This window comes from Salvelinus alpinus, chromosome 32 (assembly GCF_045679555.1).
Source record: "Salvelinus alpinus chromosome 32, SLU_Salpinus.1, whole genome shotgun sequence".
In the NCBI taxonomy this organism is placed as follows: domain Eukaryota; kingdom Metazoa; phylum Chordata; class Actinopteri; order Salmoniformes; family Salmonidae; genus Salvelinus; species Salvelinus alpinus.
Window position 1 is genome coordinate 17,364,031 of NC_092117.1, and position 24,154 is coordinate 17,388,184.

Sequence of the window (24,154 nt, forward strand, 5' to 3'; positions counted from 1 at the left end):
ACACCAGGGGTCTAATAAAGCAAGGAATCATACACAAAGTTATTTAAGGAGGACCATGTAGAACTAGTTGCTGTAGGTGTTTCTATTCAGGGATTTCCTACCAGACTTTTCCTACTTAGGTATTCACCACCAAATCTGACCAGAGAAGGAATTCTCCAGTGTCCTGAAAGTGTCCTACTCCTCTCCACTAAGACTCGCTAGAGCTGAGAGAGAGGAAGAGAAGAGGGAGACACACCCGCCGGCGCCGATTGGTGGAACGTCACGCGGAGAGGACCTGAACGGAGGAGCTGATAAATGATAGATGAAGAAGGAGAGAGAGCTGAGGATGCAGGTTTGGTCTGAAACACAACCACCCGTCGACTGGTCTCGTAGCATCGCCCACACAGCAAAGAGACGCTAAAACCCGAAGGACGGTCCAACTTCCACTAGTCAGCAGCCGAGGAGATGTATCCCCAAAAGGTCTGATTCAGACATCTCTTCAGAGGAGCATCCCGCCCGAAGAATTCTCTCCGACAGGCACCCCGATACAAGCCAGACATGATGCTCGGCTCTCTCAGATATGGGACAGCAGTTGGATTGATATTACTAAACTCGCTGGTTCTTGCAACACAAGCCACGGAGGAAGGGATCTTTACAAATCATCTCTTGGTTCAATTGCATGAAGGCGCACACGATGAAGCGCACCAACTTGCAACGGAGCACGGGTTTCAAAGCTCCCGGAAGGTAAGTCGTAACGTTAGGCTATTATGTGCAGAGAATTAGCATCATGTAGGCTAATTCGAATTTCATTGATGAACATGCCCAGTTTTTGTCGCTAAACGCTAAACGCTAAATGATATTCTCATTGTTATTTTTCTTTTCTAAATGGCCTAGAATATTCTAAATATTATTTGGGCTATTATTTTAGAAACATAAATACTTGTTTTGACTTCAGTTACATGTTTTTAATATATAGAATATTATTTGAAATATGCCTAGGCCTATTTGTTTTGTTTTTCAGACGACCGTCAATTAAGTTGATCTCGATCATTTATTTTGTTACATAATATCTCGGTTTATGTCGCCTAATCTTCATATTCGATACATAAATATGTCGTGAGCCTAAATGTCTGCTATAATCTAACATTTTCTTCGAATGCTATCACTGAAACTGTCAAACAGTTACATTTGTTCCAAAACTGCCACCATATTGCCAGTACATTTCTTGGTTCCCAGTAATTTTGGAAATTATAAATGTGGCCTGAATAGATTATGTGAATTAGGGCAGGCTAACCATCAGTTCCACTGGGATCATCCTTGAGGACTCTGCCCACTCAAGACATCATTGAAAACGAATTAAGTTAATTGATGACCTGTAGCCTCAGCCTAAAAATATAGTTGTTGTCAGTTCAAAAATATAGGTCTCTGTCAAACACTGTAATCAATCGATCAATCAATCAAATGTATTTCTAAAGCCCTTTTTACATCAGCTGATGTCACAAAGTGCTATACAGAAGCCCAGCCTAAAACCCCAAACAGCAAGCAATGCAGATGTAGAAGCACAGTGGCTAGGAAAAAAACCCTAGAAAGGCAGGAACCTAGGAAGAAACCTAGAGAGGAACTAGGCTCTGAGGGGTGGCCAGTCCTCTTCTGGCTGTGCCGGGTGGAGATTTTAACAGTACATGGCCAAGATGTTCAAACGTTCATAGATGGCCAACAGGGTCATATAATAATAATCACAGTGGTTGTAGCGGGTGCTACAGGTCAGTTGCACAACTGAATTCATTTAACTGAAATGTGTCTTCCGCATTTAGACCACCCCATCTGAATCAGAGAGGTGCGGGGTGCTGCCTTAATCGACGTCATCGGCACCCAGGGAGCAGTTGTTGGAGGTTAACTGCCTTGTTCAAGGGCAGAAAGTCAGATTTATCCACCTTTTTGTCTCCGGGATTCTAACCAGCAACCTTTTGGTTATGGACCCAACACTCTAGGCTACCTGAGCTGACACACACCCAAAAAATGTTGTAGAGGTACTGACTAACGGAGGGTAACTATAAAAAGAAAGAAAGAAAGTTTCACGCTCTGAATATGCTTCCAACAATTTCATGGGTACACCTAACCAACGTATCGGCACAGAATGCCTTCTTCAGGGTTGAATAAACATACGGATATAATCTAAGGAATAAACATAAGGATTCTGATGAGGTCACTATGTTTTCACACATGCACACCTGCTAACAGAATATGTAACACTTTTTTGGGATAGTCCATCTGTAGATGCTCTACAGACTATCAGTAACATTTCAACTAACTATCTACTAACCCTAACCTTAACCCTCATCCTAACCCTAAACTTAACCCTTACCCTAACCCTAACCTTAGCCTTTAACCTTATTCTAAACCTAACCCTAACCGTAATCTTAGCAAGCAGTTGCTTATCAAAATATAGTTTGTTGACAGTATGACCATCTGTAGAGCATCTACGTATGGAAAGTCCGGACTATCCAAATAACGTGTGACCACAGAAGATCCTTTCACTTGCTATGTGAAAGCCTGAGTAAGTTCTTGTCCTTGAGCCCATTCATTGAGCTTATATTGCACACACATGTTCAATTGCTTGTGCACTGGTGCTTTGTTTTGGAATACATGCCAAGGTGTCAAGTAGGTCTACACTGCATTTGTGTGTTTGTTCCATACACTTAGACTGAGCATTTTCCGGGTCAGCAAGATGATCTAAATAATAGTCAGTTTATAAAGTCTGTATACTCTTCATACACTTTATCATAAATCAATTCACTGAATTCACAATGTAGAAAACAATTTGATCAGAAACCAGCAGAATACTTTGTCTTCAGACATGGCAGTTTATAATTATAATTTTAGTAATTTAGCAGATGCTCTTATCCAGAGCGACTTACAGGAGCAATTAGGGTTAAGTGCCTTGCACAAGGGCACATTTTTCACCTAGTTGGCTCAGGGATTCAAACCAGCGACCTTTCGGTTACTGGCCCAATGCTCTTAAACAGCCCAGTGAATGCAGGCCCTGTCATCACACATCAAACACCTTAAGCAGCCATTGATGTCTCAACAGGAAAAATTATCCCCCTGACTGAGCTGCCTTGTCAGATGTCAGAATAAGAGCGTGGGTGCAATTGGCTGGGGAGCAAGGCACTGAGGCGAAGCATAAAAATCGAGGTTATTGTGGTTTTGTGAATTAAGATTTTCACTTCGGCATTCAAAATAATGGCATGTCCCTCTTGGCTACCGGAGATTTGATATGTAGTTTGACAGGGATGATTAGATACTGAATGTGTGTTGTTTTGACTGAGGTTTAATGGCAGAATCTCTAACGGGTTTCTGAAAGTGTCTGCTTGCTAGTCTTTCTCCTTGTAGACACTTCCATACAGTAGGCTATCCCCCTCCATCCACTCTTTCACTGCTTCACACATACACCTTCTCTAGATTATGTAATCTCCAGCTATGTTTGTCTCCATAGCACACACACCATTAAACAATATCTGTGCAGTGACACACACACATTAAGCCAATTCCCTAATGTTTACTTTGAATCACCAGCATTTACTGTACATAACATCCTGTGAAAAGGGAAGCCAGGATTTACTCTTGAACATCCTCTCACATCGGCTATTTACTGCCAGTCTTACTGTATTGTACGATGGCTGAGTGCAGTGGACCCTGGTAACCATACATTACCATAGCTGCATAAACATACTGATTCACATAGATCAGACAGGCACATTAGACTGTGTTTCATTGAAAACTGTGACCTGGCACCCCAGCCTTTATTACAGCGTATGGAGGTCTTTAATCTGACTAGGGAGCCTTAGGCACTGCTCGTACCATGCATCTCATTTCTTCCCTCTGTGATTTATTGTAGTTCATTCCAGCAGTGCACACTTTCTTAAAATAGACCCTGTGATTCCACAGAATGGAGTGATGCTCTCTCTCTCTCTCTCTCTCTCTCCCCCTCTTTCCATTCTGCCATTCATTCCATTACTTTCTATATATATATATTTCGGTCCATTGCTTAATCTTTCCTCTCTCACCTGTCTCCTTCCTCCGTCATTCTCTGTGCCTCCATCAACCGCTCTCTCTCATTCCCCCATTTTTCTTTCCATCACTTCATCTCTTTCTTCTCCCACTCTCTACCTTTCTTCTCTCTCCAACACTTTCTCACTCAATCCTTCCCTCTCTCTTTCTTTCCTTCTCTTACACAATTATTCTCTCTCTTTTCCAGCTTCCTTTTGGAGAGGGCCTTTTTCACTTCTACCCCCAGGACACCCCTCAGAGGAGAAGCAAACGCAGCCTTCGCCACAGAGAGCGTCTGGAGAAAGACCGCAGGGTAAGTAAAACACACACACGCGCACACACGCACACACACACACACGCATGCACACACGCACAACACACATGCACAAACACACACACACACACACACAGACACCCATGTTCCCATGGAAACGGGCCTAGTTCCCCCGCCACTCCCAAAAAATTATTACAATTTGAGGCTAGCTCCTCAAGGGACATACTAGCCCCTAACAGGTTTAACTATCAAAGTTATTATCTTGTCTTTGCATACAGTGTTATTTTTTAAATCACTCATTCTTTTTGCAGTATGAATATGATGATTAGGAGAGGCTTGGGCTGTAACAAGCTATGATTAAAACCGATGTTAGTCATGCCACTTGTGTGGTTAGTGCTGAAGTCCATGTGATTTCTTATAGTAGCCTACATAATCACTTCAGAAAGCTACACAGTATTATTCCATCCAGCCCGTGCCACGAGGAAAGTATTAATTCAGTTCTTAAATTAAATATTACACTTAAACATAATGCACTTCTTTTTAATCTCATGTTTCATGTCAAACTGAGAAATTGGTTTTGCACCTTTCTTTCAATCTAGCCACGTTTATTCACATAGATATAAAGGTGAAAAAGGCATAGACAGCCCCTGGTTACTGACTTGGATATATAATGCCTACAGAAAATAGGCACCAAAAGTAGGTTATACCAAGCATATGGTAATGACCTCAAAACTACTGCAGATTTCAATCAGAAATGTAAAAGAAGAGCAGAATATCCATACTTCTTCATGAATGGGATGCTTTTATCAGGAAGATAGCATGACAATTTTCCATCTTAATATCGCATGACATTTCTATGTTTATGGGTGAAAGCAATTTTGTCGAAGATGACCCAAATCTAACCACAGAGTTTCTAAACCCAGAGGCGCAACCTCGCAAGACTTCCGGGAACGCTTGAGAGACAAACCAAGCATTTTGGGGGTCGTAGATAGTCTCATCTTTCCATAATAGTTCAGGCAAACTGTTCGGACGCTGCAGACAATTTTGTGAGAAGACCGATTTTTGCGGAAGTGCAACCTCTTAAGGATCCGCCCCTTTTTCTTCTTCTTTTTTCCCCACCTAAAATGACATACCCAAATCTAACTGCCTGTAGCTCAGGACTTGAAGCAAGGATATGCATATTCTTGAAACCATTTGAAAGGAAACACTTTGAAGTTTGTGGAAATGTGACATTAATGTAGGAGAATATAACACATTGAATCTGGTAAAAGATAATAAAAAAATAAAAAAACATGCGTTTTTGTTGTTGTACCATCATCTTTGAAATGCTAGAGAAAGGCCATAATGTATTATTTTGTCCACTAGATGGCAGCAGTATATGTGCAACGTTTTAGACTGATCCAATGAACCATTGCATATCTGTTCAAAATGTTGTATCAAGATTGCTCAAATGTACATAATTGGTTTATTAATACATTTTCAAGTTCATAATTGTGCACTCCCCTCAAACAATAGTATGGTATTCTTTCACTGTAATAGCTACTGTAAATTGGACAGTGCAGTTAAATTAAGAATATAAGCTTTCTGCCCATATCAGATATGGCTATGTCCTGGGAAATGTTCATGTTACTTACAACCTCATGCTAATCACATTAGCCTACGTTAGCTTAACCGTCCCGTGGGGGACACACTGATCCTATAGACGTTAAACTGACAGATGTATATGGGATTTTGTTATAATGTTAATTAGATTCCCGCAGGGCGGAAATATAGTGTAAAACCCGTAAGCTCTACATCTGGGATGCTCTCTGCTTGACATGCTCATATTTTCAGCTTTCTGTGGTTCTGAAATGGTGGGAGAGGTTAGCTGCACACTGTTGCTGCCTCTGTCTCTTTTAAAGTATTACTAGCTTATTCTCCTGTTGTGCTTTGAGTGTTTCAATACAATGGGTTGTGGAGGATGAACCAGATAGAATCCCCTTCGATTACTTTGAAAGCAATTTTCTATAGCTTTCCTTTTTGCGACTCTTGTGCTAGAGAAGACCACATAAAATTATTTTAGGTTCTAGTTATTATTCTGAATTATAAAAAATGGATACCTAAGAAAGTGCAGTTTTGTTGAATTTATGAGCCTCTGAAAATACATTTACGAAGACATAAGGATTAATCATGATCTTACAGGTTCCTTAGAAAACCAACAGATTGTCTAGTGGCCCTATTGACTGAAGTAGAGTATTGATTAGATTCTGTTTATGTCCTCGGGTAAAAAGTGGAGGTTGGTTTATACACACAGCTCTGTTATCTCTGAGTTTTCCCTAACCACTGATACAGGATCAGATATTTTTCCATCCCTCTAATAGAAACGATTAGGATTGGGGGTAGGACAATGTTAACCTAGATCTGTGGTTAAGGGCTACTCCTTCCTCAAGCTAACTACAGACAGGTCTGTGACACATGTCTGCTTGTGTCTTCATTTTGACATTATCCCTCTTCCCTGTTCATTCATGTCTTGGTATAAACCTCTCATTTGTTCCACCTGGGGAACATGACCTTTCAGTTATAATCCATAGGGCTACATTTCTGACCATGAATATAAAAGGTGCTCTATCTTTGTACTTTATCCTCTTAAATGTAAAGGACCCTATTTAATTTTTTTTATTCAATTCAGTCTGGTAGGAGAACGATCTGCAAAAGCAGGGTGTCTGTGGAAAGCGGAGTATCTTGGCTATTGATTTGTGCCTTAAAATCTTTGGTATGACTTATTACTATATATGGGTATATGAATGTATAAGAGCAGGACGAGCCGATGACCTCATTTCAAAATGGCTGCTACCTACATTCCGGTTAGCATTGTGAAGCATACATCAAATCAAATCAAATTGTATTGGTCACATACATATATTTAGCAGATGTGTAGCGAAATGCTTGTTTTCCTAGCTCCAACAGTGCAGTAGTATCTAACAGTAAAGTAGTATCTAAAAATGATTCACAACAATACACACAAATCTAAAAGTAAAAGAATGGAATTAAGAAAGATATAAACAGTAGATCGAGCAATGTCGGAATGGCATTGACTAATGTACAGTAGATTAGAATACAGTATATGCATACAGTACCGGCCAAAAGTTTGGACACACATACTCATTCAAGGGATTTTTAAAATATTTACTATTTTCTACATTATAGAATAATAGTGAAGACATCAAAACTATGAAATAACACATATGGAATTATTTAGTAACCAGAAAAATGTAAAACAAATCTAAATACATTTTATATTTGAGATTCTTAAAAGTATCCACCCTTTGCTTTGATGACAGCTTTGCACACTCTTGGCATTCTCTCAACCAGCTTCACCTGGAATTCTTTTCCAACAGTCTTGAAGGAGTTCCCACATATGCTGAGCACTTGTTGGCTGCTTTTCCTTCACTCTGCGGTCAAACTCATCCCAAACCATCTCATTTGAGTTGAGGTCGGGTGATTGTGGAGGTCATCTGATGCAGCACTCCATCCCTCTCCTTCTTGGTCAAATTCCCCTTACACAGCCTGGACGTGTGTTGGGTCATTGTCCTGTTGAAAACAAATGATAGTCCCACTAAGCGCAAACCAGATGGGATGGCGTATCGCTGCAGAATTCTCTGGTAGCCATGCTGGTTAAATGTGCCATGAATTATAAATAAATCACTGACAGTATCACCAGCAAAGCACCCCCACACCTCATCCTCCATGCTTCACGGTGGGAACCAAACATGCAGAGATCATCCGTTCACCTTCTCTGCATCTCACAAAGACACAGCGATTGGAACCAAACATCTCAAATTTGGACAGATTTCCACCGGTCTAATGTCCATTGCTTGTGTTTCTTGGCCCAAGCAAGACTCTTCTTCTTATTGGTGTCCTTTAGTAGTGTCACGATCGCTCCGCCTAAATATGATCCCCAATCAGAGACAACGATAAACAGCTGCCTGTGATTGGGAACCATACCAGGCCAACATAGAAATACTTAACCTAGATAGGAACACCCCCCCAGTCACACCCCGACCTAACCAAAAGAGAGAATAACAAGGCTCTCTATGGTCAGGGCGTGACAGTACCCCCCCCCCCCCCCCCCCCAACTGGGGAGGGTATGGGGGGTGACTAGTGTCGGTGGCGGGTAGAACGCCGTGCACGGACTGGGCATCGGCGCAGAGAAGGGCTCCTGCCATGGAGCTGGACTGGACGCCATGCTCGGACTGGGCATCGGCGCAGAGGAAGGCTCCTGCCATGGAGCTGGAGGTTCTGGACCGTGGACCATTGCAGGAGGTTCTGGACCGTGGACCATTGCAGGAGGTTCCGGACCGTGGACCGTCGCAGGAGGTACCGGACCGTGGACCGTCTCAGGAGGTTCCGGACTGTGGACCGTCTCAGGAGGTTCCGGACTGTAGACCGTTGTTGGAGGTTCCGGACTGTGAAAATTGGCCGGAAGCTCTGGACTGTGAACCGTCGCCGGAAGCTCTGGACTGGGGACCGTCGCCTGAAGCTCTGGACTGGGGAGGCGCACTGGAGGCCTGATGTGTGGGGCCGGCACAGAACTGGTGACACGCACTTCAGGGCGAGTGCGGGGAGCAGGCACAGGACGTACCTTCCTTGGGAAGGACCAAGACGCAGCGTACGTAGAGTTCCACATGTTTATTCAGATGAAACTCGCAAAAACAATAAACAGCAAACGAAACGTGCAGCAAATGCAGTGCTCACAGGCAACTAAACAAAAACAAGATCCCACAAAAACCAGTGGGGAAATGGCTGCCTAAATATGATCCCCAATCAGAGACAACGATAAACAGCTGCCTCTGATTGGGAACCATACCCGGCCAACATAGAAATACTTAACCTAGATAGGAACACCCCCCCCTAGTCACACCCCGACCTGACCAAAAGAGAGAATAACAAGGCTCTCTATGGTCAGGGCGTGACAAGTAGTAGTTTATTAGCAATAATTCACACAGTCTCCTCTGAACAGTTGATGTTGAGATGTTTCTGTTACCTGAACTCTTTGAAGCATTTATTTGGCATGGAATTTCTGAGGCTGGTAACTAATGCACTTATCCTCTGCAGCAGAGATAACTCTGGGTCTTCCTTTCCTGTTGTGGTCCTCATGAGAGCCATTTTCATCATAGCGCTTGATGGTTTTTGCGACTTCACTTGAAGAAACTTTCAAAGTTCTTGAAATGTTCTGTATTGACTGACCTTCATGTCTTAAAGTAATGATGGACTGTCATTTCTCTTTGCTTATTTGAGCTGTTCTTGCCATAATATAGACATGGTCTTTTTCCAAATAGGGCTATCTTCTGTATACCACCCATACCTTGTCACAACACAACTGATTGGCTCAAACGCATTAAGAAGAAAATAAATTCCACAAATGTACTTTTAACAAGGCTGTTAATTGAAATGCAATTCCAGGTGACTACCTCATGGAGCTAGTTGAGAAAAGGCCAAGATTGTGCAAAGCTGTCATCATGGCATAGGGTGGCTACTTTGAAGAATCTCAAATATTAATTTGTTTAACACTTATTTGGTTACTACATGATTCCATATGTGTTATTTCATAGTTTTGATGTCTTTAGTGTTATTCTACAACATAGAAAATAGTAAAAATAAAGAAAAACCTTGGAATGACATGATGTGTCCAAAATTTGGACCGGTACTCTATATACATATAAGATGAATAAAGCATTATGTAAACATTATTAAAACATTAAACTAAATAAACACGGAATACGTTGATTCACACCGAAAGCCTGGACTCCACAGATCATGTGGATGTCTTTTTTGTCTGCCTGTGACCTACCGTTATTCATCACCAGCCCAGAGAGTCAAAATGTTTTCACCAAACAGCAAACATCTTACAAGATAATGTTCGATTTGGTCTGTGTTTGAGCTATAGCTATATGGGGGGGTATGAAATGAATCCTTAGGTTGGTAGGAACAAATCTAGCCTATTGCCAGTGTTATCTGATTATGTATAACTTAATGGCAACATTGAATGTCCACCGAGTGACTATATCTTTGCGCATGAAAAATATGATGAAAACACTTGGATATCCCCTGTATGTCCTCCGACACCACCACAATGTTTGAGAGAGGTTGGTGTTGTGGAAATTTAGTTTTTATAGTTAACAGTAACTTTTTGGCACATCCAGTGTGCAAAAACAGTGCAATAACCACATTTGGACACTTTGGAGAGGTTGTGTCATGTCGTGTGTGTAGGTGGCAGGGAAGTCAGGCTCAGGAGAATCAAACTTGGTATAATGGAGTAGTTTAATAACGTAAAACAAACTCAAAAACCAAAGTACATAATAAAATAAACGTGGGTACAAGAACCCATCGCACACCAATCCATAAATCACGAGCATAACAATAAACAATCTCTGACAAGGACATGAGGGAAAACAGAGGGTTAAATACACAACAATAAATTAATGGGATTGGAACCAGGTGTGTAGGAAGACAAGACAAAACCAATGGAAAATGAAACCTGGATCAAGGATGGCTAGAAGACCGGTGACGTCGACCGCCGAGCACTGCCCGAACAAGGAGAGGCATCGACTTTGGCTGAAGTCGTGACAGGTTGAAAGGACACTTGAATGTACCCTGGATACCCCATAACACCACCAAAATTTGAGTGAGGTTGATATGGTAGAAATTGTGTTTTTATACTGAACAAATAGCATTTAGGGATTACAAATATGTAATAGCACTGGAATGATCTAATTTACATATATATGACACTTTGGAGAGGTTTAGGGACACCTGGAATTGTCCCGTGACCAGACCTGACACCACTTACTAAAACATCTTCCCATTTCTAGGTCTATCAATCCTATTTTTTTCTGATGTTATTCACATGTTGTGGCAGCCATCTGATGTGTTTCCAGTTCTGGAGATCAGTAATTCACTTATAGCTTGTCAATGAAAGATTACTTTTAAAATAAAAAAATAATAAAACAGTTATTTTGTGTGTGCTTGATCTTGTGTATTCTGAACTATGTGACGCCTATCTATCGTCTGATAATTTCCTCATAATCTCCCAGATGTTTTCTTTCCATATATACCATGTTTGGCATGTCAGAATTATGTAATTACACATGAATAGCAGTTACTTTTGGGTATATCTATTTAGGCGGAAATCTAAATTTTGCCATTACATCTAAAAAATCCACTCCGTTGTTAAGACAGTACCATGTTGGAAGGGAATTAATCCATCTAAATGTGCTGTATCTTGGTGCTCTGAAATAGAGATGATTTAGAGAGAGCGGGAGGGAGAGAAAGATAGAGAAAGATGGAGGACAGCTCAGCCCTTTGAAATGAGGTGGCGTTTGAAGCCTGGCTTGGTGGTGCTTCTAGTAGGCAGGCAGGAACAGGGATCAGGCAGAGAGCAGGTGGGGAGCAGAGCGCGGGGAGGGTGATTGTTCGCAGGCTCCTTCTGATGATGTGAGTGGGCGACATGAGACACTGGGTCGAGGGCTGTCTCAAGGGGAAACACCAGTGCTAGTCATATAATGGAGGGGACGGATGGAGGGGTATGGAGGGAGGAAGGAGGAAGGAAGATAAAGGGAGGGAGGGAGGGAGGAAGGGAGGAAGATGGACGTAGATAGGCGATGGAAGGAGAGAGGGAGAGAGATGAAGGAAGATGGATGGTTCTTTTACGTTCCCTTTTACGTCACCAGGTTTAGATGGTCTATGTGGCTCCATTAAATGGCTATATAGTTCACATTAGTCCATTTTCCATCTATGTTGGACAGTTTAGCAAAAGGAAATGGTATACAGGATAGATAACACAATGCTCTGAGTCTGAAAATTATTTTGTGACAAAATGCAAAACGTTTTGCTCGCATCTATCTGTAACATAGGATCGTCAGGGGTCCACACTGACTGCTATATCTGTCGCAGGTACTTAGGCAGTGAAAGAAGAGATGTGTTTTATGGGCTTGGTCCCTTTTAAAGCCAACAATAAGTGTCCTCTAGCCTTGTAAAGAGCATGCTTAATGGCTGATCCCTTATCTATGGTGGTAAAACACATCGGACAATGCCTAGTCCGCTCTCCATCATGTGTGTTTGCACATGTAAGCTCAGGAAGGACTTTCTTTCATTGCATATCTGACTCTATTCAAAAAGCATGCAGTTGAAAATAAAATATTGACTCAATATTATGAACTTAACATCAATGTGATAAGTAACCTAGCTGTGGTTGAATTGCTATTTGGGCAAATTGAGCCACTAGCTGCAAGCTGTTATACTTTTAAGTCTGTAAAGGGAGTTGAAAGATTTTGGAATTCAATAGTAGTGCCGTGATGGAAACTTACCTTGACATTATGCAAAATAATGTAAATTCCATCTGAGGATGAGCTATTAGCTGGAGAGAGGTACATTTATAGAGCTCATCTTAAGACAGCACCGTGTACTTTACCAGTCATTCTGAGCAAGGAGTTCCAACTAAATTAGTGTCCTTGAGCAGCCAGTGACAAGTAGAGCAAGGTCCTTTACTCTCCCTAATAACTTCCAGATAGAGAGCCCTACTCCAGTCTGGAAATGAGGCTGTAGCCCCAGATGTAGAGAGAATATAAAGCATTACTGTACAGGCACTTGATTTGGCTCTGGACACTGTCTGAGTCATCTTTCATTGCTATACCTTTACCTTAGTTTAACTTCCTCAGAGTCGCTGAGAATGACAGGGAGAGTGAGAGGATTCAAGGCTTTGATCCGTTAGATGATGTCTAATATAATATTCAGCCAGGTCACAATTTCATGTAGCAATATTGGTTATGATATTTTCAGACTCCATTTTATTAACTTGAGCTTTATATTATATTGTGCATTTTGCTGTACAGTAAATGATAGACGAAGCATGTAGATGTTAATACATTTGCCAATGTGGAGATACCTGCTTTTTATGCTTGACTGTTCAATTATTTCCTAATGGGATTTTTGGACTTAAAGCTAGAATCCTTAGTTGCTACATCCATTTTTGGATGTAAAATTTATTTAGTATTTATTTTTATTTTTTGTTTCACCTTTATTTAACCAGGTAGGCTAGTTGAGAACAAGTTCTCATTTACAACTGCGACCTGGCCAAGATAAAGCATAGCAGTGTGAACAGACAACAACACAGAGTTACACATGGAGTAAACAATAAACAAGTCAATAACACAGTAGGGGAAAAAATTAGTCTATATACATTGTGTGCAAAAGGCATGAGGAGGTAGGCAATAAATAGGCAATAGGAGCGAATAATTACAATTTAGCAGATTAACACTGGAGTGATAAATCATCAGATGATCATGTGCAAGTAGAGATACTGGTGTGCAAAAGAGCAGAAAAGTAAATAAATAAAAACAGTATGGGGATGAGGTAGGTAGATTGGGTGGGCTGTTTACAGATGGACTATGTACAGCTGCAGCGATCGGTTAGCTGCTCAGATAGCAGATGTTTAAAGTTGGTGAGGGAAATAAAAGTCTCCAACTTCAGCGATTTTTGCAATTCGTTCCAGTCACTGGCAGCAGAGAACTGGAAGGAAAGGCGGCCAAATGGGGTGTTGGCTTTTGGGATGATCAGTGAGATATACCTGCTGGAGCGCGTGCTACGGGTGGGTGTTGTTATCGTGACCAGTGAACTGAGATAAGGCGGAGCTTTACCTAGCATGGACTTATAGATGACCTGGAGCCAGTGGGTCTGGCGACGAATATGAAGCGAGGGCCAGCCGACTAGAGCATACAGGTCGCAGTGGTGGGTGGTATAAGGTGTTTTAGTAACAAAACGGATGGCACTATGATAAACCGCATCTAGTTTGCTGAGTAGAGTATTGGAAGCTATTTTGTAGATGACATCGCCGAAGTCGAGGATTGGTAGGATAGTCAGTTTTACTAGGGTTTGGCGGCGTGAGTGAAGGAGGCATTGTTGCGAAATAGGAAGCCGATTCTTGATTTGATTTTGGATTGGAGATGTTTAATATGAGTCTGGAAGGAGAGTTTACAGTCTAGCCAGACACCTAGGTATTTATAGATGTCCACATATTCTAGGTCGGAACCGTCCAGGGTGGTGATGCTAGTCGGGCGGGCGAGTGCAGGCAGCGAACGGTTGAAAAGCATGCATTTGGTTTTACTAGCGTTTCAGAGCAGTTGGAGGCCATGGAAGGAGTGGTGTATGGCATTGAAGCTCGTTTGGAGGTTAGATAGCACAGTGTCCAAGGAAGGGCCAGAAGTATACAGAATGGTGTCGTCTGCGTAGAGGTGGACCAGGGAATCGCCCGCAGCAAGAGCAACATCATTGATATATACAGAGAAAAGAGTCGGCCCGAGAATTGAACCCTGTGGTACCCCCATAGAGACTGCCAGAGGACCGGACAACATGCCCTCCAATTTGACACACTGAACTCTGTCTGCAAAGTAGTTGGTGAACCAGGCAAGGCAGTCATCAGAAAAACCGAGGCTACTGAGTCTGCCGATAAGAATATGGTGATTGACAGAGTCGAAAGCCTTGGCCAGGTCGATGAAGACGGCTGCACAGTACTGTCATAACCGATGGCGGTTATGATATCATTTAGTACCTTGAGCGTGGCTGAGGTGCACCCGTGACCGGCTCGGAAACCGGATTGCACAGCGGAGAAGGTACGGTGGGATTCGAGATGGTCAGTGATCTGTTTATTAACTTGGCTTTCGAAGACCTTAGATAGGCAGGGCAGGATGGATATAGGTCTGTAACAGTTTGGGTCCAGGGTGTCTCCCCCTTTGAAGAGGGGGATGACCGTGGCAGCTTTCCAATCCTTGGGGATCTCAGACGATATGAAAGAGAGGTTGAACAGGCTGGTAATAGGGGTTGCGACAATGGCGGCGGATAGTTTCAGAAATAGAGGGTCTAGATTGTCAAGCCCAGCTGATTTGTATGGGTCCAGGTTTTGCAGCTCTTTCAGAACATCTGCTATCTGGATTTGGGTAAAGGAGAAGCTGGGGACGCTGGGGGGGGGGGGGGGGGGGGGGGGGGGGGGGCGGAGCTGTTGGCCGAGGTTGGAGTAGCCAGGTGGAAGGCATGGCCAGCCGTTGATAAATGCTTGTTGAAGTTTTTGATTATCATGGATTTATCGGTGGTGACCGTGTTACCTAGCCTCAGTGCAGTGGGCAGCTGGGAGGAGGTGCTCTTGTTCTCCATGGACTTTACAGTGTCCCAGAACTTTTTGGAGTTAGAGCTACAGGATGCAAATTTCTGTTTGAAAAATCTAGCCTTTGCTTTCCTGACTGACTGCGTGTATTGGTTCCTGACTTCCCTGAACAGTTGCATATCGCGGGGACTATGTAAATCTTTATGAAATCATGAGAAAAAAACACCCTCTGTTGTTGATCCTGTTTTTGCAAAAGTGTCCCTGTTGCAGCAGTAAATAAGCTCTTTAGTCGAAGTGTCTTTGATGATGGAAACAAACACAAGGACTTTTTCAGGCTAATTGGGGAGTTATTTTGTCTGCTAGGGCACCCTCTGAAACAGTCGCTTTCAAATTCCCCTGTGTGTGTGTGTGTGTGTGTATGTGTGTGTGTGTGTGTGTGTGTGTGTTTTGTGTGGTACTGTAGGGACCCAGCTGCACGGCATGTATGATTCAGATGATTCAGACTGAGACAAATAGAATTAGCCTGTTGATTTATGTGACGCCCCCCTCCATCCCTACACTAGAGACACAGGTGGACGGGGTAGGGCATTATGAATGTACAGTGCCTTCAGAAAGTATTCATACCCCTTCACTTATTCCACACTTTGTTCTGTTACAGCCTGAAATCAAAATGGATTAAACAAAAATATATCCCATACTGACAAAGTGAAAACATGTTTTTAGAAAATGTTGCTAATCTATTGAAAATTAAATACTGAAATATCTCATTTAAATAAGTATTCACATCAATACATGTCAGATCACCTTTAGTAGTGGTTACAGCTGTGAGTCTTTCTTGGTAAGCCTCTAAGAGCTTTTCAGACCTGGATTGTACAATATTTGCACATTATTCTTTTAACAATTCTTCAAGCTCTGTTAAGTTGGTTATTGATCATTGCTAGACGGCCATTTTCAGGTCTTGCCATAGATTTTCAAGCCAATTTAAGTCAAAACTCTAACAAGGCCACTCAGGGACATTCAATGTCGTCTTGGTAAGCAACTCCAGTGTATATTTGGCTTTGTGTTTTAGGGTATTGTCCTGCTAAAAGGGGAATTTGTCTCCCAGTGTCTGTTGGAAAGCAGACTGAACCAGGTTTTACTCAAGGATTTTGCCTGTGCTTAGATATATTCCATTTCTTTTTATCTTAAAAAACTCCCTAGTCCTTGCCGAAGATAAGCATACCCATAACATGATAAAGCCACCACTATGCTTGACAATATGAAGAGTGGTACTCAGTGATGTGTTGTGTTGGATTTGCACCAAACATAACGCTTTGTATTCAGGACATGCTGTAACATTAATTTCTTTACCACATTCTTTGCAGTTCTACTTTCGTGCCTTACTGCAGGATGCATTTTTTAAAATGTTTTTTATTCTATACAGGCTTCCTTCTTTTCACTCTGTCATTTAAGTTAGTATTGTGGAGTAACTACAATGTTGTTGATCCATCCTCAGTTTTCTCGTATCACAGCCATTGAACTCTGTAGCTGTTTTATAGTCACCATTGGACTCATTGTGAAATCCCTGAGTGGTTTCCTCCTCTCCGGCAACTGAGTTAGGAAGGACACCTGTATCTTTGTAGAAACGGGTGTGCACTGATACAGCATTCCAAGTCTAATTATTAACTTATTATTATTAACTTTGTCGTGCTCAAAGGGATATTCAATGTCAGGTTATTATTATTATAATTTTAAAAATATATTTTCTTAGTCTCCCAATCGGTGCCCTTCTTTGCGAGGCAATGGAAAACCTCCCTGGTCTTTGTGGTTTAATCTATGTTTGAAATTCACTACTCGGCTGAGGGACCTTACAGATAATTGTAGAGATGAGGTAGTCATTCAAAAATCATGTTAACCCCCTAGAGTCGATTGCTAGTGTCAATCTAAGTTACATAACAAAAAAATAAAGCTCGTTTTGTGCCTACCCAAAAAAAGGGGTTCATTAAATATGTGTAAAAATATATACTGTATATCTCTTGGATTTAGGACAGGCACTTCAAAACCTTGTTCCGTATGATGTATTTTTTGACTGTCCTTTTTGCCATTTATGAATGTATTATTCAATGCGTTTCTATGGGCTTTAGTAGTAAAGGCCAAAATCTATATTTGATCCCAAAAAAATGATATACAGTACCAGTCAAAGGTTTGGACCCACCTACTCATTCCAGGGTTTTTCTTATTTTTTTACTATTTTGTGCTTTGTAGAATAATAGTGAAGACATCAAAACTATGAAATAACACATATGGAATCATGTAGCAACCAGAAAAGTGTTAAACAAATTAATATTTGAGATTCTTCAAAGTATCCACCCTTTGCCTTGATGACAGCTTTACACACTCTTGGCATTCTCTCAACCAGCATCATGAGGTAGTCACCTGGAATGCATTTCAATTAACAGATGGCCTTGTTAAAAGTTAATTTGTGGAATTTCTTTCCTTCTTAATGCATTTGAGCTAATCAGATAGCCCTATTTGGTAAAAGACCAAGTCCATCATTACTTTAAGACATGAAGGTCAGTCAATATGGAAAATTTCAAGAACTTTTATAGTTTCTTCATGTGCAGTCGCAAAAACCATCAAGCGCTATGATGAAACTGGCTCTCATGAGGACCACCACAAGATGGAAGACCCAGAGATACCTCTGCAGAGGATAAGTTCATTGAGTTACCTGCCTCAGAAATTGAGCCCAAATAAATGCTTAACAGAGTTCAGGTAACAGACACATCTCAACATCAACTGTTCAGAGGAGACTGCGTGAATCAGGCCTTCATGATCGAATTGCTGCAAAGAAACCACTACTAAAGGACACCAACAAGAAGGAGAGACTTGCTTGCAACAAGAACCATGAGCAATGAACATTACAAATCTGTCATTTGGTCTGATGAGTCCAAATTTGAGATGTTTGGTTTCAATCGCTGTGTCTTTGTGAGATGCAGAGTAGGTGAACGGATGATCTCCAGATGTCTGGTTCCCACCGTGAAGCATGGAGGAGGAGGTGTGATGGTGTGGGGTTGCTTTGCTGGTGACACTGTCATTGATTTACTTAGAATTCAAGGCACACTTAACCAGCATGGCTACCACAGTATTCTGCAGCGATACCCCATCCCATCTGGTTTGCGCTTAGTGGGACTATCATTTGTTTTTCAACAGGACAATGACCCAACACTCCTTGGCTGTGATGGAGTGCTGCATCAGATGACCTGGCCTCCACAATCACCCAACCTCAACCCAATTGAGATGGTTTATGATTAGTTGGACTGAAGAGTGAAGGAAAAGCAGCCAACAACTGCTCAGCATATGTGGGATCTCCTTCAAAACGGTTGGAAAAGCATTCCAGGTGAAGCTGGTTGAGATAATGCCAAGAGTGTGCAAAGCTGTCATCGAGGCAAAGGGTGGATACTTTAAAGAATCTAAAATAAAATATATTTTGATTTGTTTAACAATGTTTTGATTCCTCCATGATTCCATATGTGTTATTTCATCATTGTGATGTCTTCAATATTATTTTAGAATGTAGTAAATAGTAAAAAATAAAGAAAAACACTTGAATGAGTAGGTGTGTCCAAACTTTTGGCCGGTACTATATATTTTGTTGATACCTAAAGGGGGTCCTAAAATTCAAAATCAAATAGCTAAATAATCTATAGTATGACCTTCTTAAACAATTTCATATGTCAGCTTAGCTAATATTCCCTTGGAATGGATGTTCAGTTCAAACAAATTAAAAGTAGTTCCCTGCAATGTACACTTTGCACAGTTGTGCAAATTACTTATAGGTAAAGTGTTTATGAATGGGTTTCTTGTCTAGTCACCATATACACCTGCAGTACATTGTAATTATACATTTTGACTATATTGATTTAGATTACTCTGAATATAAAGGGCTCATGGTGTAATATTTGCATTTCCTTTCTCAGGTAAAGAATGTGTTGGACCAGGAGGGCTTCGGCCGACAGAAGCGAGGCTACAGAAGCATCAACGAAATTGACGTCAAAATTACCGACCCCCTATTCAGCAAACAGTGGTATCTGGTGAGTAGTCATCTGCCTCCGTTATACTTGTTTACTCACTGACCACTGATCACAGACATATTCACTGCTGCTTCTCCTATGGAGATGAAGTCTTCTCATTAGGCCAGTCAATATTGCCCACACCATCTCATCTCCCTGTGTATGTCAGCTTCCTCCCCCAGTGTTTACCCTAGACTGGCAAGCGTGACTTTCCTTTCCGCCAGGGCCAACGTGCCTTCCTTTGTTCCACTTGTCAGATTAAACGCTCCGCAGTAGGATCCCAGCTAAGTGCCATATCCGTGACATTTACTCCCCCTCCCTCCCTCCCATCCTCCACACCTCATCTCTTCCTCCCCTCTTCCTTACCCCTATCTTCCTCCATGTTGACTAATTATCTAATGGCCGCTCGGCTGGGTGTCCTGCGTCACGGCCTGTCTCCATATTGTTTGTGTGACTGATTAGATCAACACGGGCCAGGCTGATGGGACCCCCGGACTGGACCTAAATGTGGCTGAGGCTTGGGGACTGGGCTACACCGGGAGAGGCATCACCATAGCCATCATGGACGATGGTAGGTACCAGTATAGGCCTTACGGTTGAAGTTGTATCACTATCTATACTTATATATATATTTTATTTCACCTTTATTTAACGAGGTAGGCCAGTTGAGAACAAGTTCTCATTAACAACTGCGACCTGGCCAAGATAAAGCAAAGCAGTGCGGCAAAAACAACAACACAGAGTTACACATGGGATAAACAAACGTACAGTCAATAACACAATAGAAAATCTGTATAGAATGTGTGCAAATGAAGTAAGGAGGTAAGGCAATAAATAGCCCAATAGTGGCAAAGTAATTACAATTTAGCAATTAACACTGGAGTGATGGATGTGTAGGTAGAAATACTGGTGTGCAAAAGAGCAGAAAAACAAAAACAAATATGGGGATGAGGTAGGTAGTTGGTTGGATGGGTTATTTACAGATGGGCTGTGTACAGCTGCAGATATTGGTAAATTGCTCTGACAGCTGATGCTTAAAGTTAGTGAGGGAGATAAGTCTCCAACTTCAGTGATTTTTGCAATTAGTTCCAGTCATTGGCAGCAGAGAATTGGAAGGAAAGGCGGCCAAAGGAGGTGCTGGCTTTGGGGATGACCAGTGAAATATACCTGCTGCAGTGCGTGCTACGGGTGGGTGTTGCTATGGTGACCAGTGAGCTGAGATAAGGCGGAGCTTTACCTAACATAGACTTATAGATGACCTGGAGCCAGTGGGTTTGGCGACGAATATGTAGCGAGGACCAGCCAACGAGAGCATACAGGTAGCAGTGGTTGGTAGTATATGGGGCTTTGGTGACAAAACGGATGGCACTGTGATAGACTGCATCCAATTTGTTGAGTAGAGTGTTGGAGGCTATTTTGTAAATGACATCGCCGAAGTCAAGGATCGGTAGGATAGTCAGTTTTACGAGGGTATGTTTGGCAGCATGAGTGAAGGAGGCTTTGTTGCGAAATAGGAAGCCGATTCTAGATTTAATTTTGGATTGGAGATGCTTAATATGAGTCTGGAAGGAGAGTTTACAGTCTAGCCAGACACCTAGTTATTTAAAGTTGTCCACATATTCTAAGTCAGAACCGTCCAGAGTAGTGAGTAGTCCAGAGTAGTATCTTAATAGAGGTCATCACTGGGATTGTAGTTTTGGGCTGGAGCTAAAGCCTTTATACATTCGGCCTCCACCGAGGTCCAGAGGGCCGCTCTGAAAATGTGTTATATTTCCTCACCGTCAAAATGTGCAATTAACAAAACCTCAGCTTTCCATGTTTTTGTGGGGATTTTTCGATTCTCTCTGACTGTTTAGCTTTCAATCAGGTGACTGTTAGTGAGCTGGACAGAGTGAAGAGACTGTATAATGTCATTTATACACAGTTTCGATTTGGTTTTAATAATTTAAATGTACAGTAGATTGAGGTCTTCTTTTTGTCATACCACCCGCAGGGGCTGTATGTTTGATACCCCTACTTTATACCCTGTAGCCAGTGGTGTTAAGGAACTAAGTAAAAAAAACTTGAAGTACTACTAAAGTAATTTTTTACTTCTGTACTTTATTTACTACCTGTACTTTATTTGACTATTTATATATTTTTTTAACTTTTACTTTTACTCCACTACGTTCCAAAATAAATTCTGTACTTTTTACTCCATAAATTTCCCTGCCAACAAAAAGTACTTCTTACATTTTGCATGCTCAGACAGGACAGCAATATGGTCCAATTCACGCACCTATCAATATAACGTGTTGTCATCCCTACTGCCTCTGATCTGGCGGACTCACTAAACACAAATACTGTGTTTGTAAAGTATGATTATTGGGTACTTTTTCCACCACTGCCTGTAGCTATTCAGGACCAGAGTTGGTAGCCATTCATAACAGTTGGTGGCCACTACACAGTATGTGTCAATTATAAATACATATTTAAAGGTATTAGTCATCCACTTATTAATGTGGTTAATTATAGTTCATGACGACAAGGTATCTACACATGGTTAATGAACTAAATACCTTTTGAATAAATGATATGTATAAGTACCGACCAGCTCCACATTGGAATGTAATAAGCACAACGTAAAATAAGTGACAATTTATTGGTTGACATCTTCTTATAAAGGTCAAAACCTCCCCTCAAGACCTAAATTCCTTTGAGGAAAAATGTATAGCATTATCTCACTAATTTATGTTGAAATTATGTTTCAGGGATCGACTATCTACACCCAGATCTTGCATCAAACTACGTAAGTGCTAAATCTTTGTTCTCATTTCACAATCCTCTCCTTTAATTCCCTGTATTGCTGTTTTGACATAAATCAGGCCTTGAAATGGCACTTGTCACAGGTTTGTTGTTGAGTGCCAGTGGCGGTGCCAGGGGCAGGTGTATTCCAAGTTTCCTTCATGGTTGGCAAGTCTCCTTGAATCCTTGGAGGACGGGGAGACAGGCATCCGGCCAGCCAAGCTGTTTAATGTTAATGCTTACAGCACTGTGGCAGGCGGGATGGCAGGCCGATCTGTCACTGGTACAGATAATGCCAGGGTAGCTAGCACCGCATATTGTGATATTCCAACTACAGAATACTGATAATAACACCTCAAAAGACTGTCAGTGTTGCTGGCCAGAAACAAGGAAAAGACTAAGGAGTTAAAGTAAGGAACTCACATTACAAAATATATTATTTAACTATTAACACTGCAGTACTAGTGAACATCTACGGACTATGTACTCAATAAGCTCAGTGTTCAGTGTTAAACAGAAATGGCCAACTGCTGAAATTCTGAAATGGCTGTTGTTTTGACTGATAGTGAGAGTTGTGAATGTTATCGGATCTGACAGAAGCGTTTACAGCAGGGTGCCCAATACTGATACAGGAAACCAGTCATGTCTTTTGTAACACAGCACCATCCAGTAATATGTTCTTTCATAGAGACACAGTAATGAACAGTACTGAAAGGCTATGCTGCATCTCTGCTGTGGGATGCAATTAGACACACACAAACACATACACACAGTGCTTTTCCGCCATCCCTTCATCTCTGCTTCTCCTATTTTCTCTTTCCTCTCATCTTGGAAAGATTTCAGAGCTTCAGAGAAGGTGAAAGATGAGACAGCAGAAGAGGGAGAGAGTGAGAGCGAGGGAGAGAGAGAGATGATTAAATGTAAACTATTTCCTTTCAATCGGAGGATATTGGAAAAAGGGGAATTATTTTAAGATAGGCAAGGAAACTTGATACTGTGTGCAGTTCTGTTCAGCTTTTCAGCTTTTTGACATAAGCTCTGTGGTTCCTGTGTGATGCCTGTGTGTGTGTGTGTATGTTTCTTGCCTGTTAACGGGGATGAGTCTTACCCCAAAAATAGCCTGTCGTGAGCGTGGCAGTCAGGATGATGCAGGACATGCATGCTCTACTGGGCTGATGGATCACGCTGTGTAACGATCGAAAACTGACTTAGTGCTATACACTTCCTGTGGGTGTGTGTGTGTGTGTGTGTGTGTGTGTGTGTGTGTGTGTGTGTGTGTGTGTGTGTGTGTGTGTGTGTGTGTGTGTGTGTGTGTGTGTGTGTGTGTGTGTGTGTGTGTGTGTGTGTGTGTGTGTGTGTGTGTGTGTGTGTGTGTGTGTGTGTGTGTGTGGGTGTGTGTGTAGGAGGCTGATAAACTCATTTAGTGCATCTTCACTCTCTTCCAGGGCCGAAGCTGTTGTTGGTTTATGTATTCCTATTTTCCAGAAGACTACAAACACTGCAATCAGCCACTATTGATTGGTCTGCATTAGTATGTGCAAGAGCGCACGATTATACAGTGCATTTGGAAAGTATTCAGACCACTTCCGTTTTTCCACATGTTGTTATGTTACAGCCTTATTCTAAAATGTATAAAATATTTTTTTCCCCTCATCAATCTACATACTGCCCCATAATAACGAAGCAAAATTATCAAAATTTAAAACAGAAATAAGAAATAAAAGGTTATTCAGACCCTTTGCTAAAAGATTCGAAATTGAGCTCAGGTACATCCTGTTTCCATTTATCATCCTTGACATGTCTCTACAACTTGATTGGATTCCACCTGTGGTAAATTCAATTGATTGGACATGATTTGGAAAGGCACACCTGTCTATATAAGGT

General features: G+C 41.6%; 1 protein-coding gene across 1 annotated transcript in view; it reads left to right on the forward strand.

Annotated features, from left to right (window-relative positions):
* The first annotated feature begins 274 nt into the window (after positions 1-274).
* pcsk2 (proprotein convertase subtilisin/kexin type 2) overlaps positions 275-24,154 on the forward strand; it is a 74,098-nt gene continuing 50,218 nt past the window's right edge. The window contains exons 1-5 of the mRNA XM_071380554.1: positions 275-723; positions 4,238-4,342; positions 19,394-19,507; positions 19,949-20,057; positions 22,237-22,274. Of these exons, the coding sequence (XP_071236655.1) occupies positions 538-723; positions 4,238-4,342; positions 19,394-19,507; positions 19,949-20,057; positions 22,237-22,274 (552 nt within the window). The 5' untranslated portion in view covers positions 275-537. The remainder of the gene's footprint in view (positions 724-4,237; positions 4,343-19,393; positions 19,508-19,948; positions 20,058-22,236; positions 22,275-24,154) is intronic.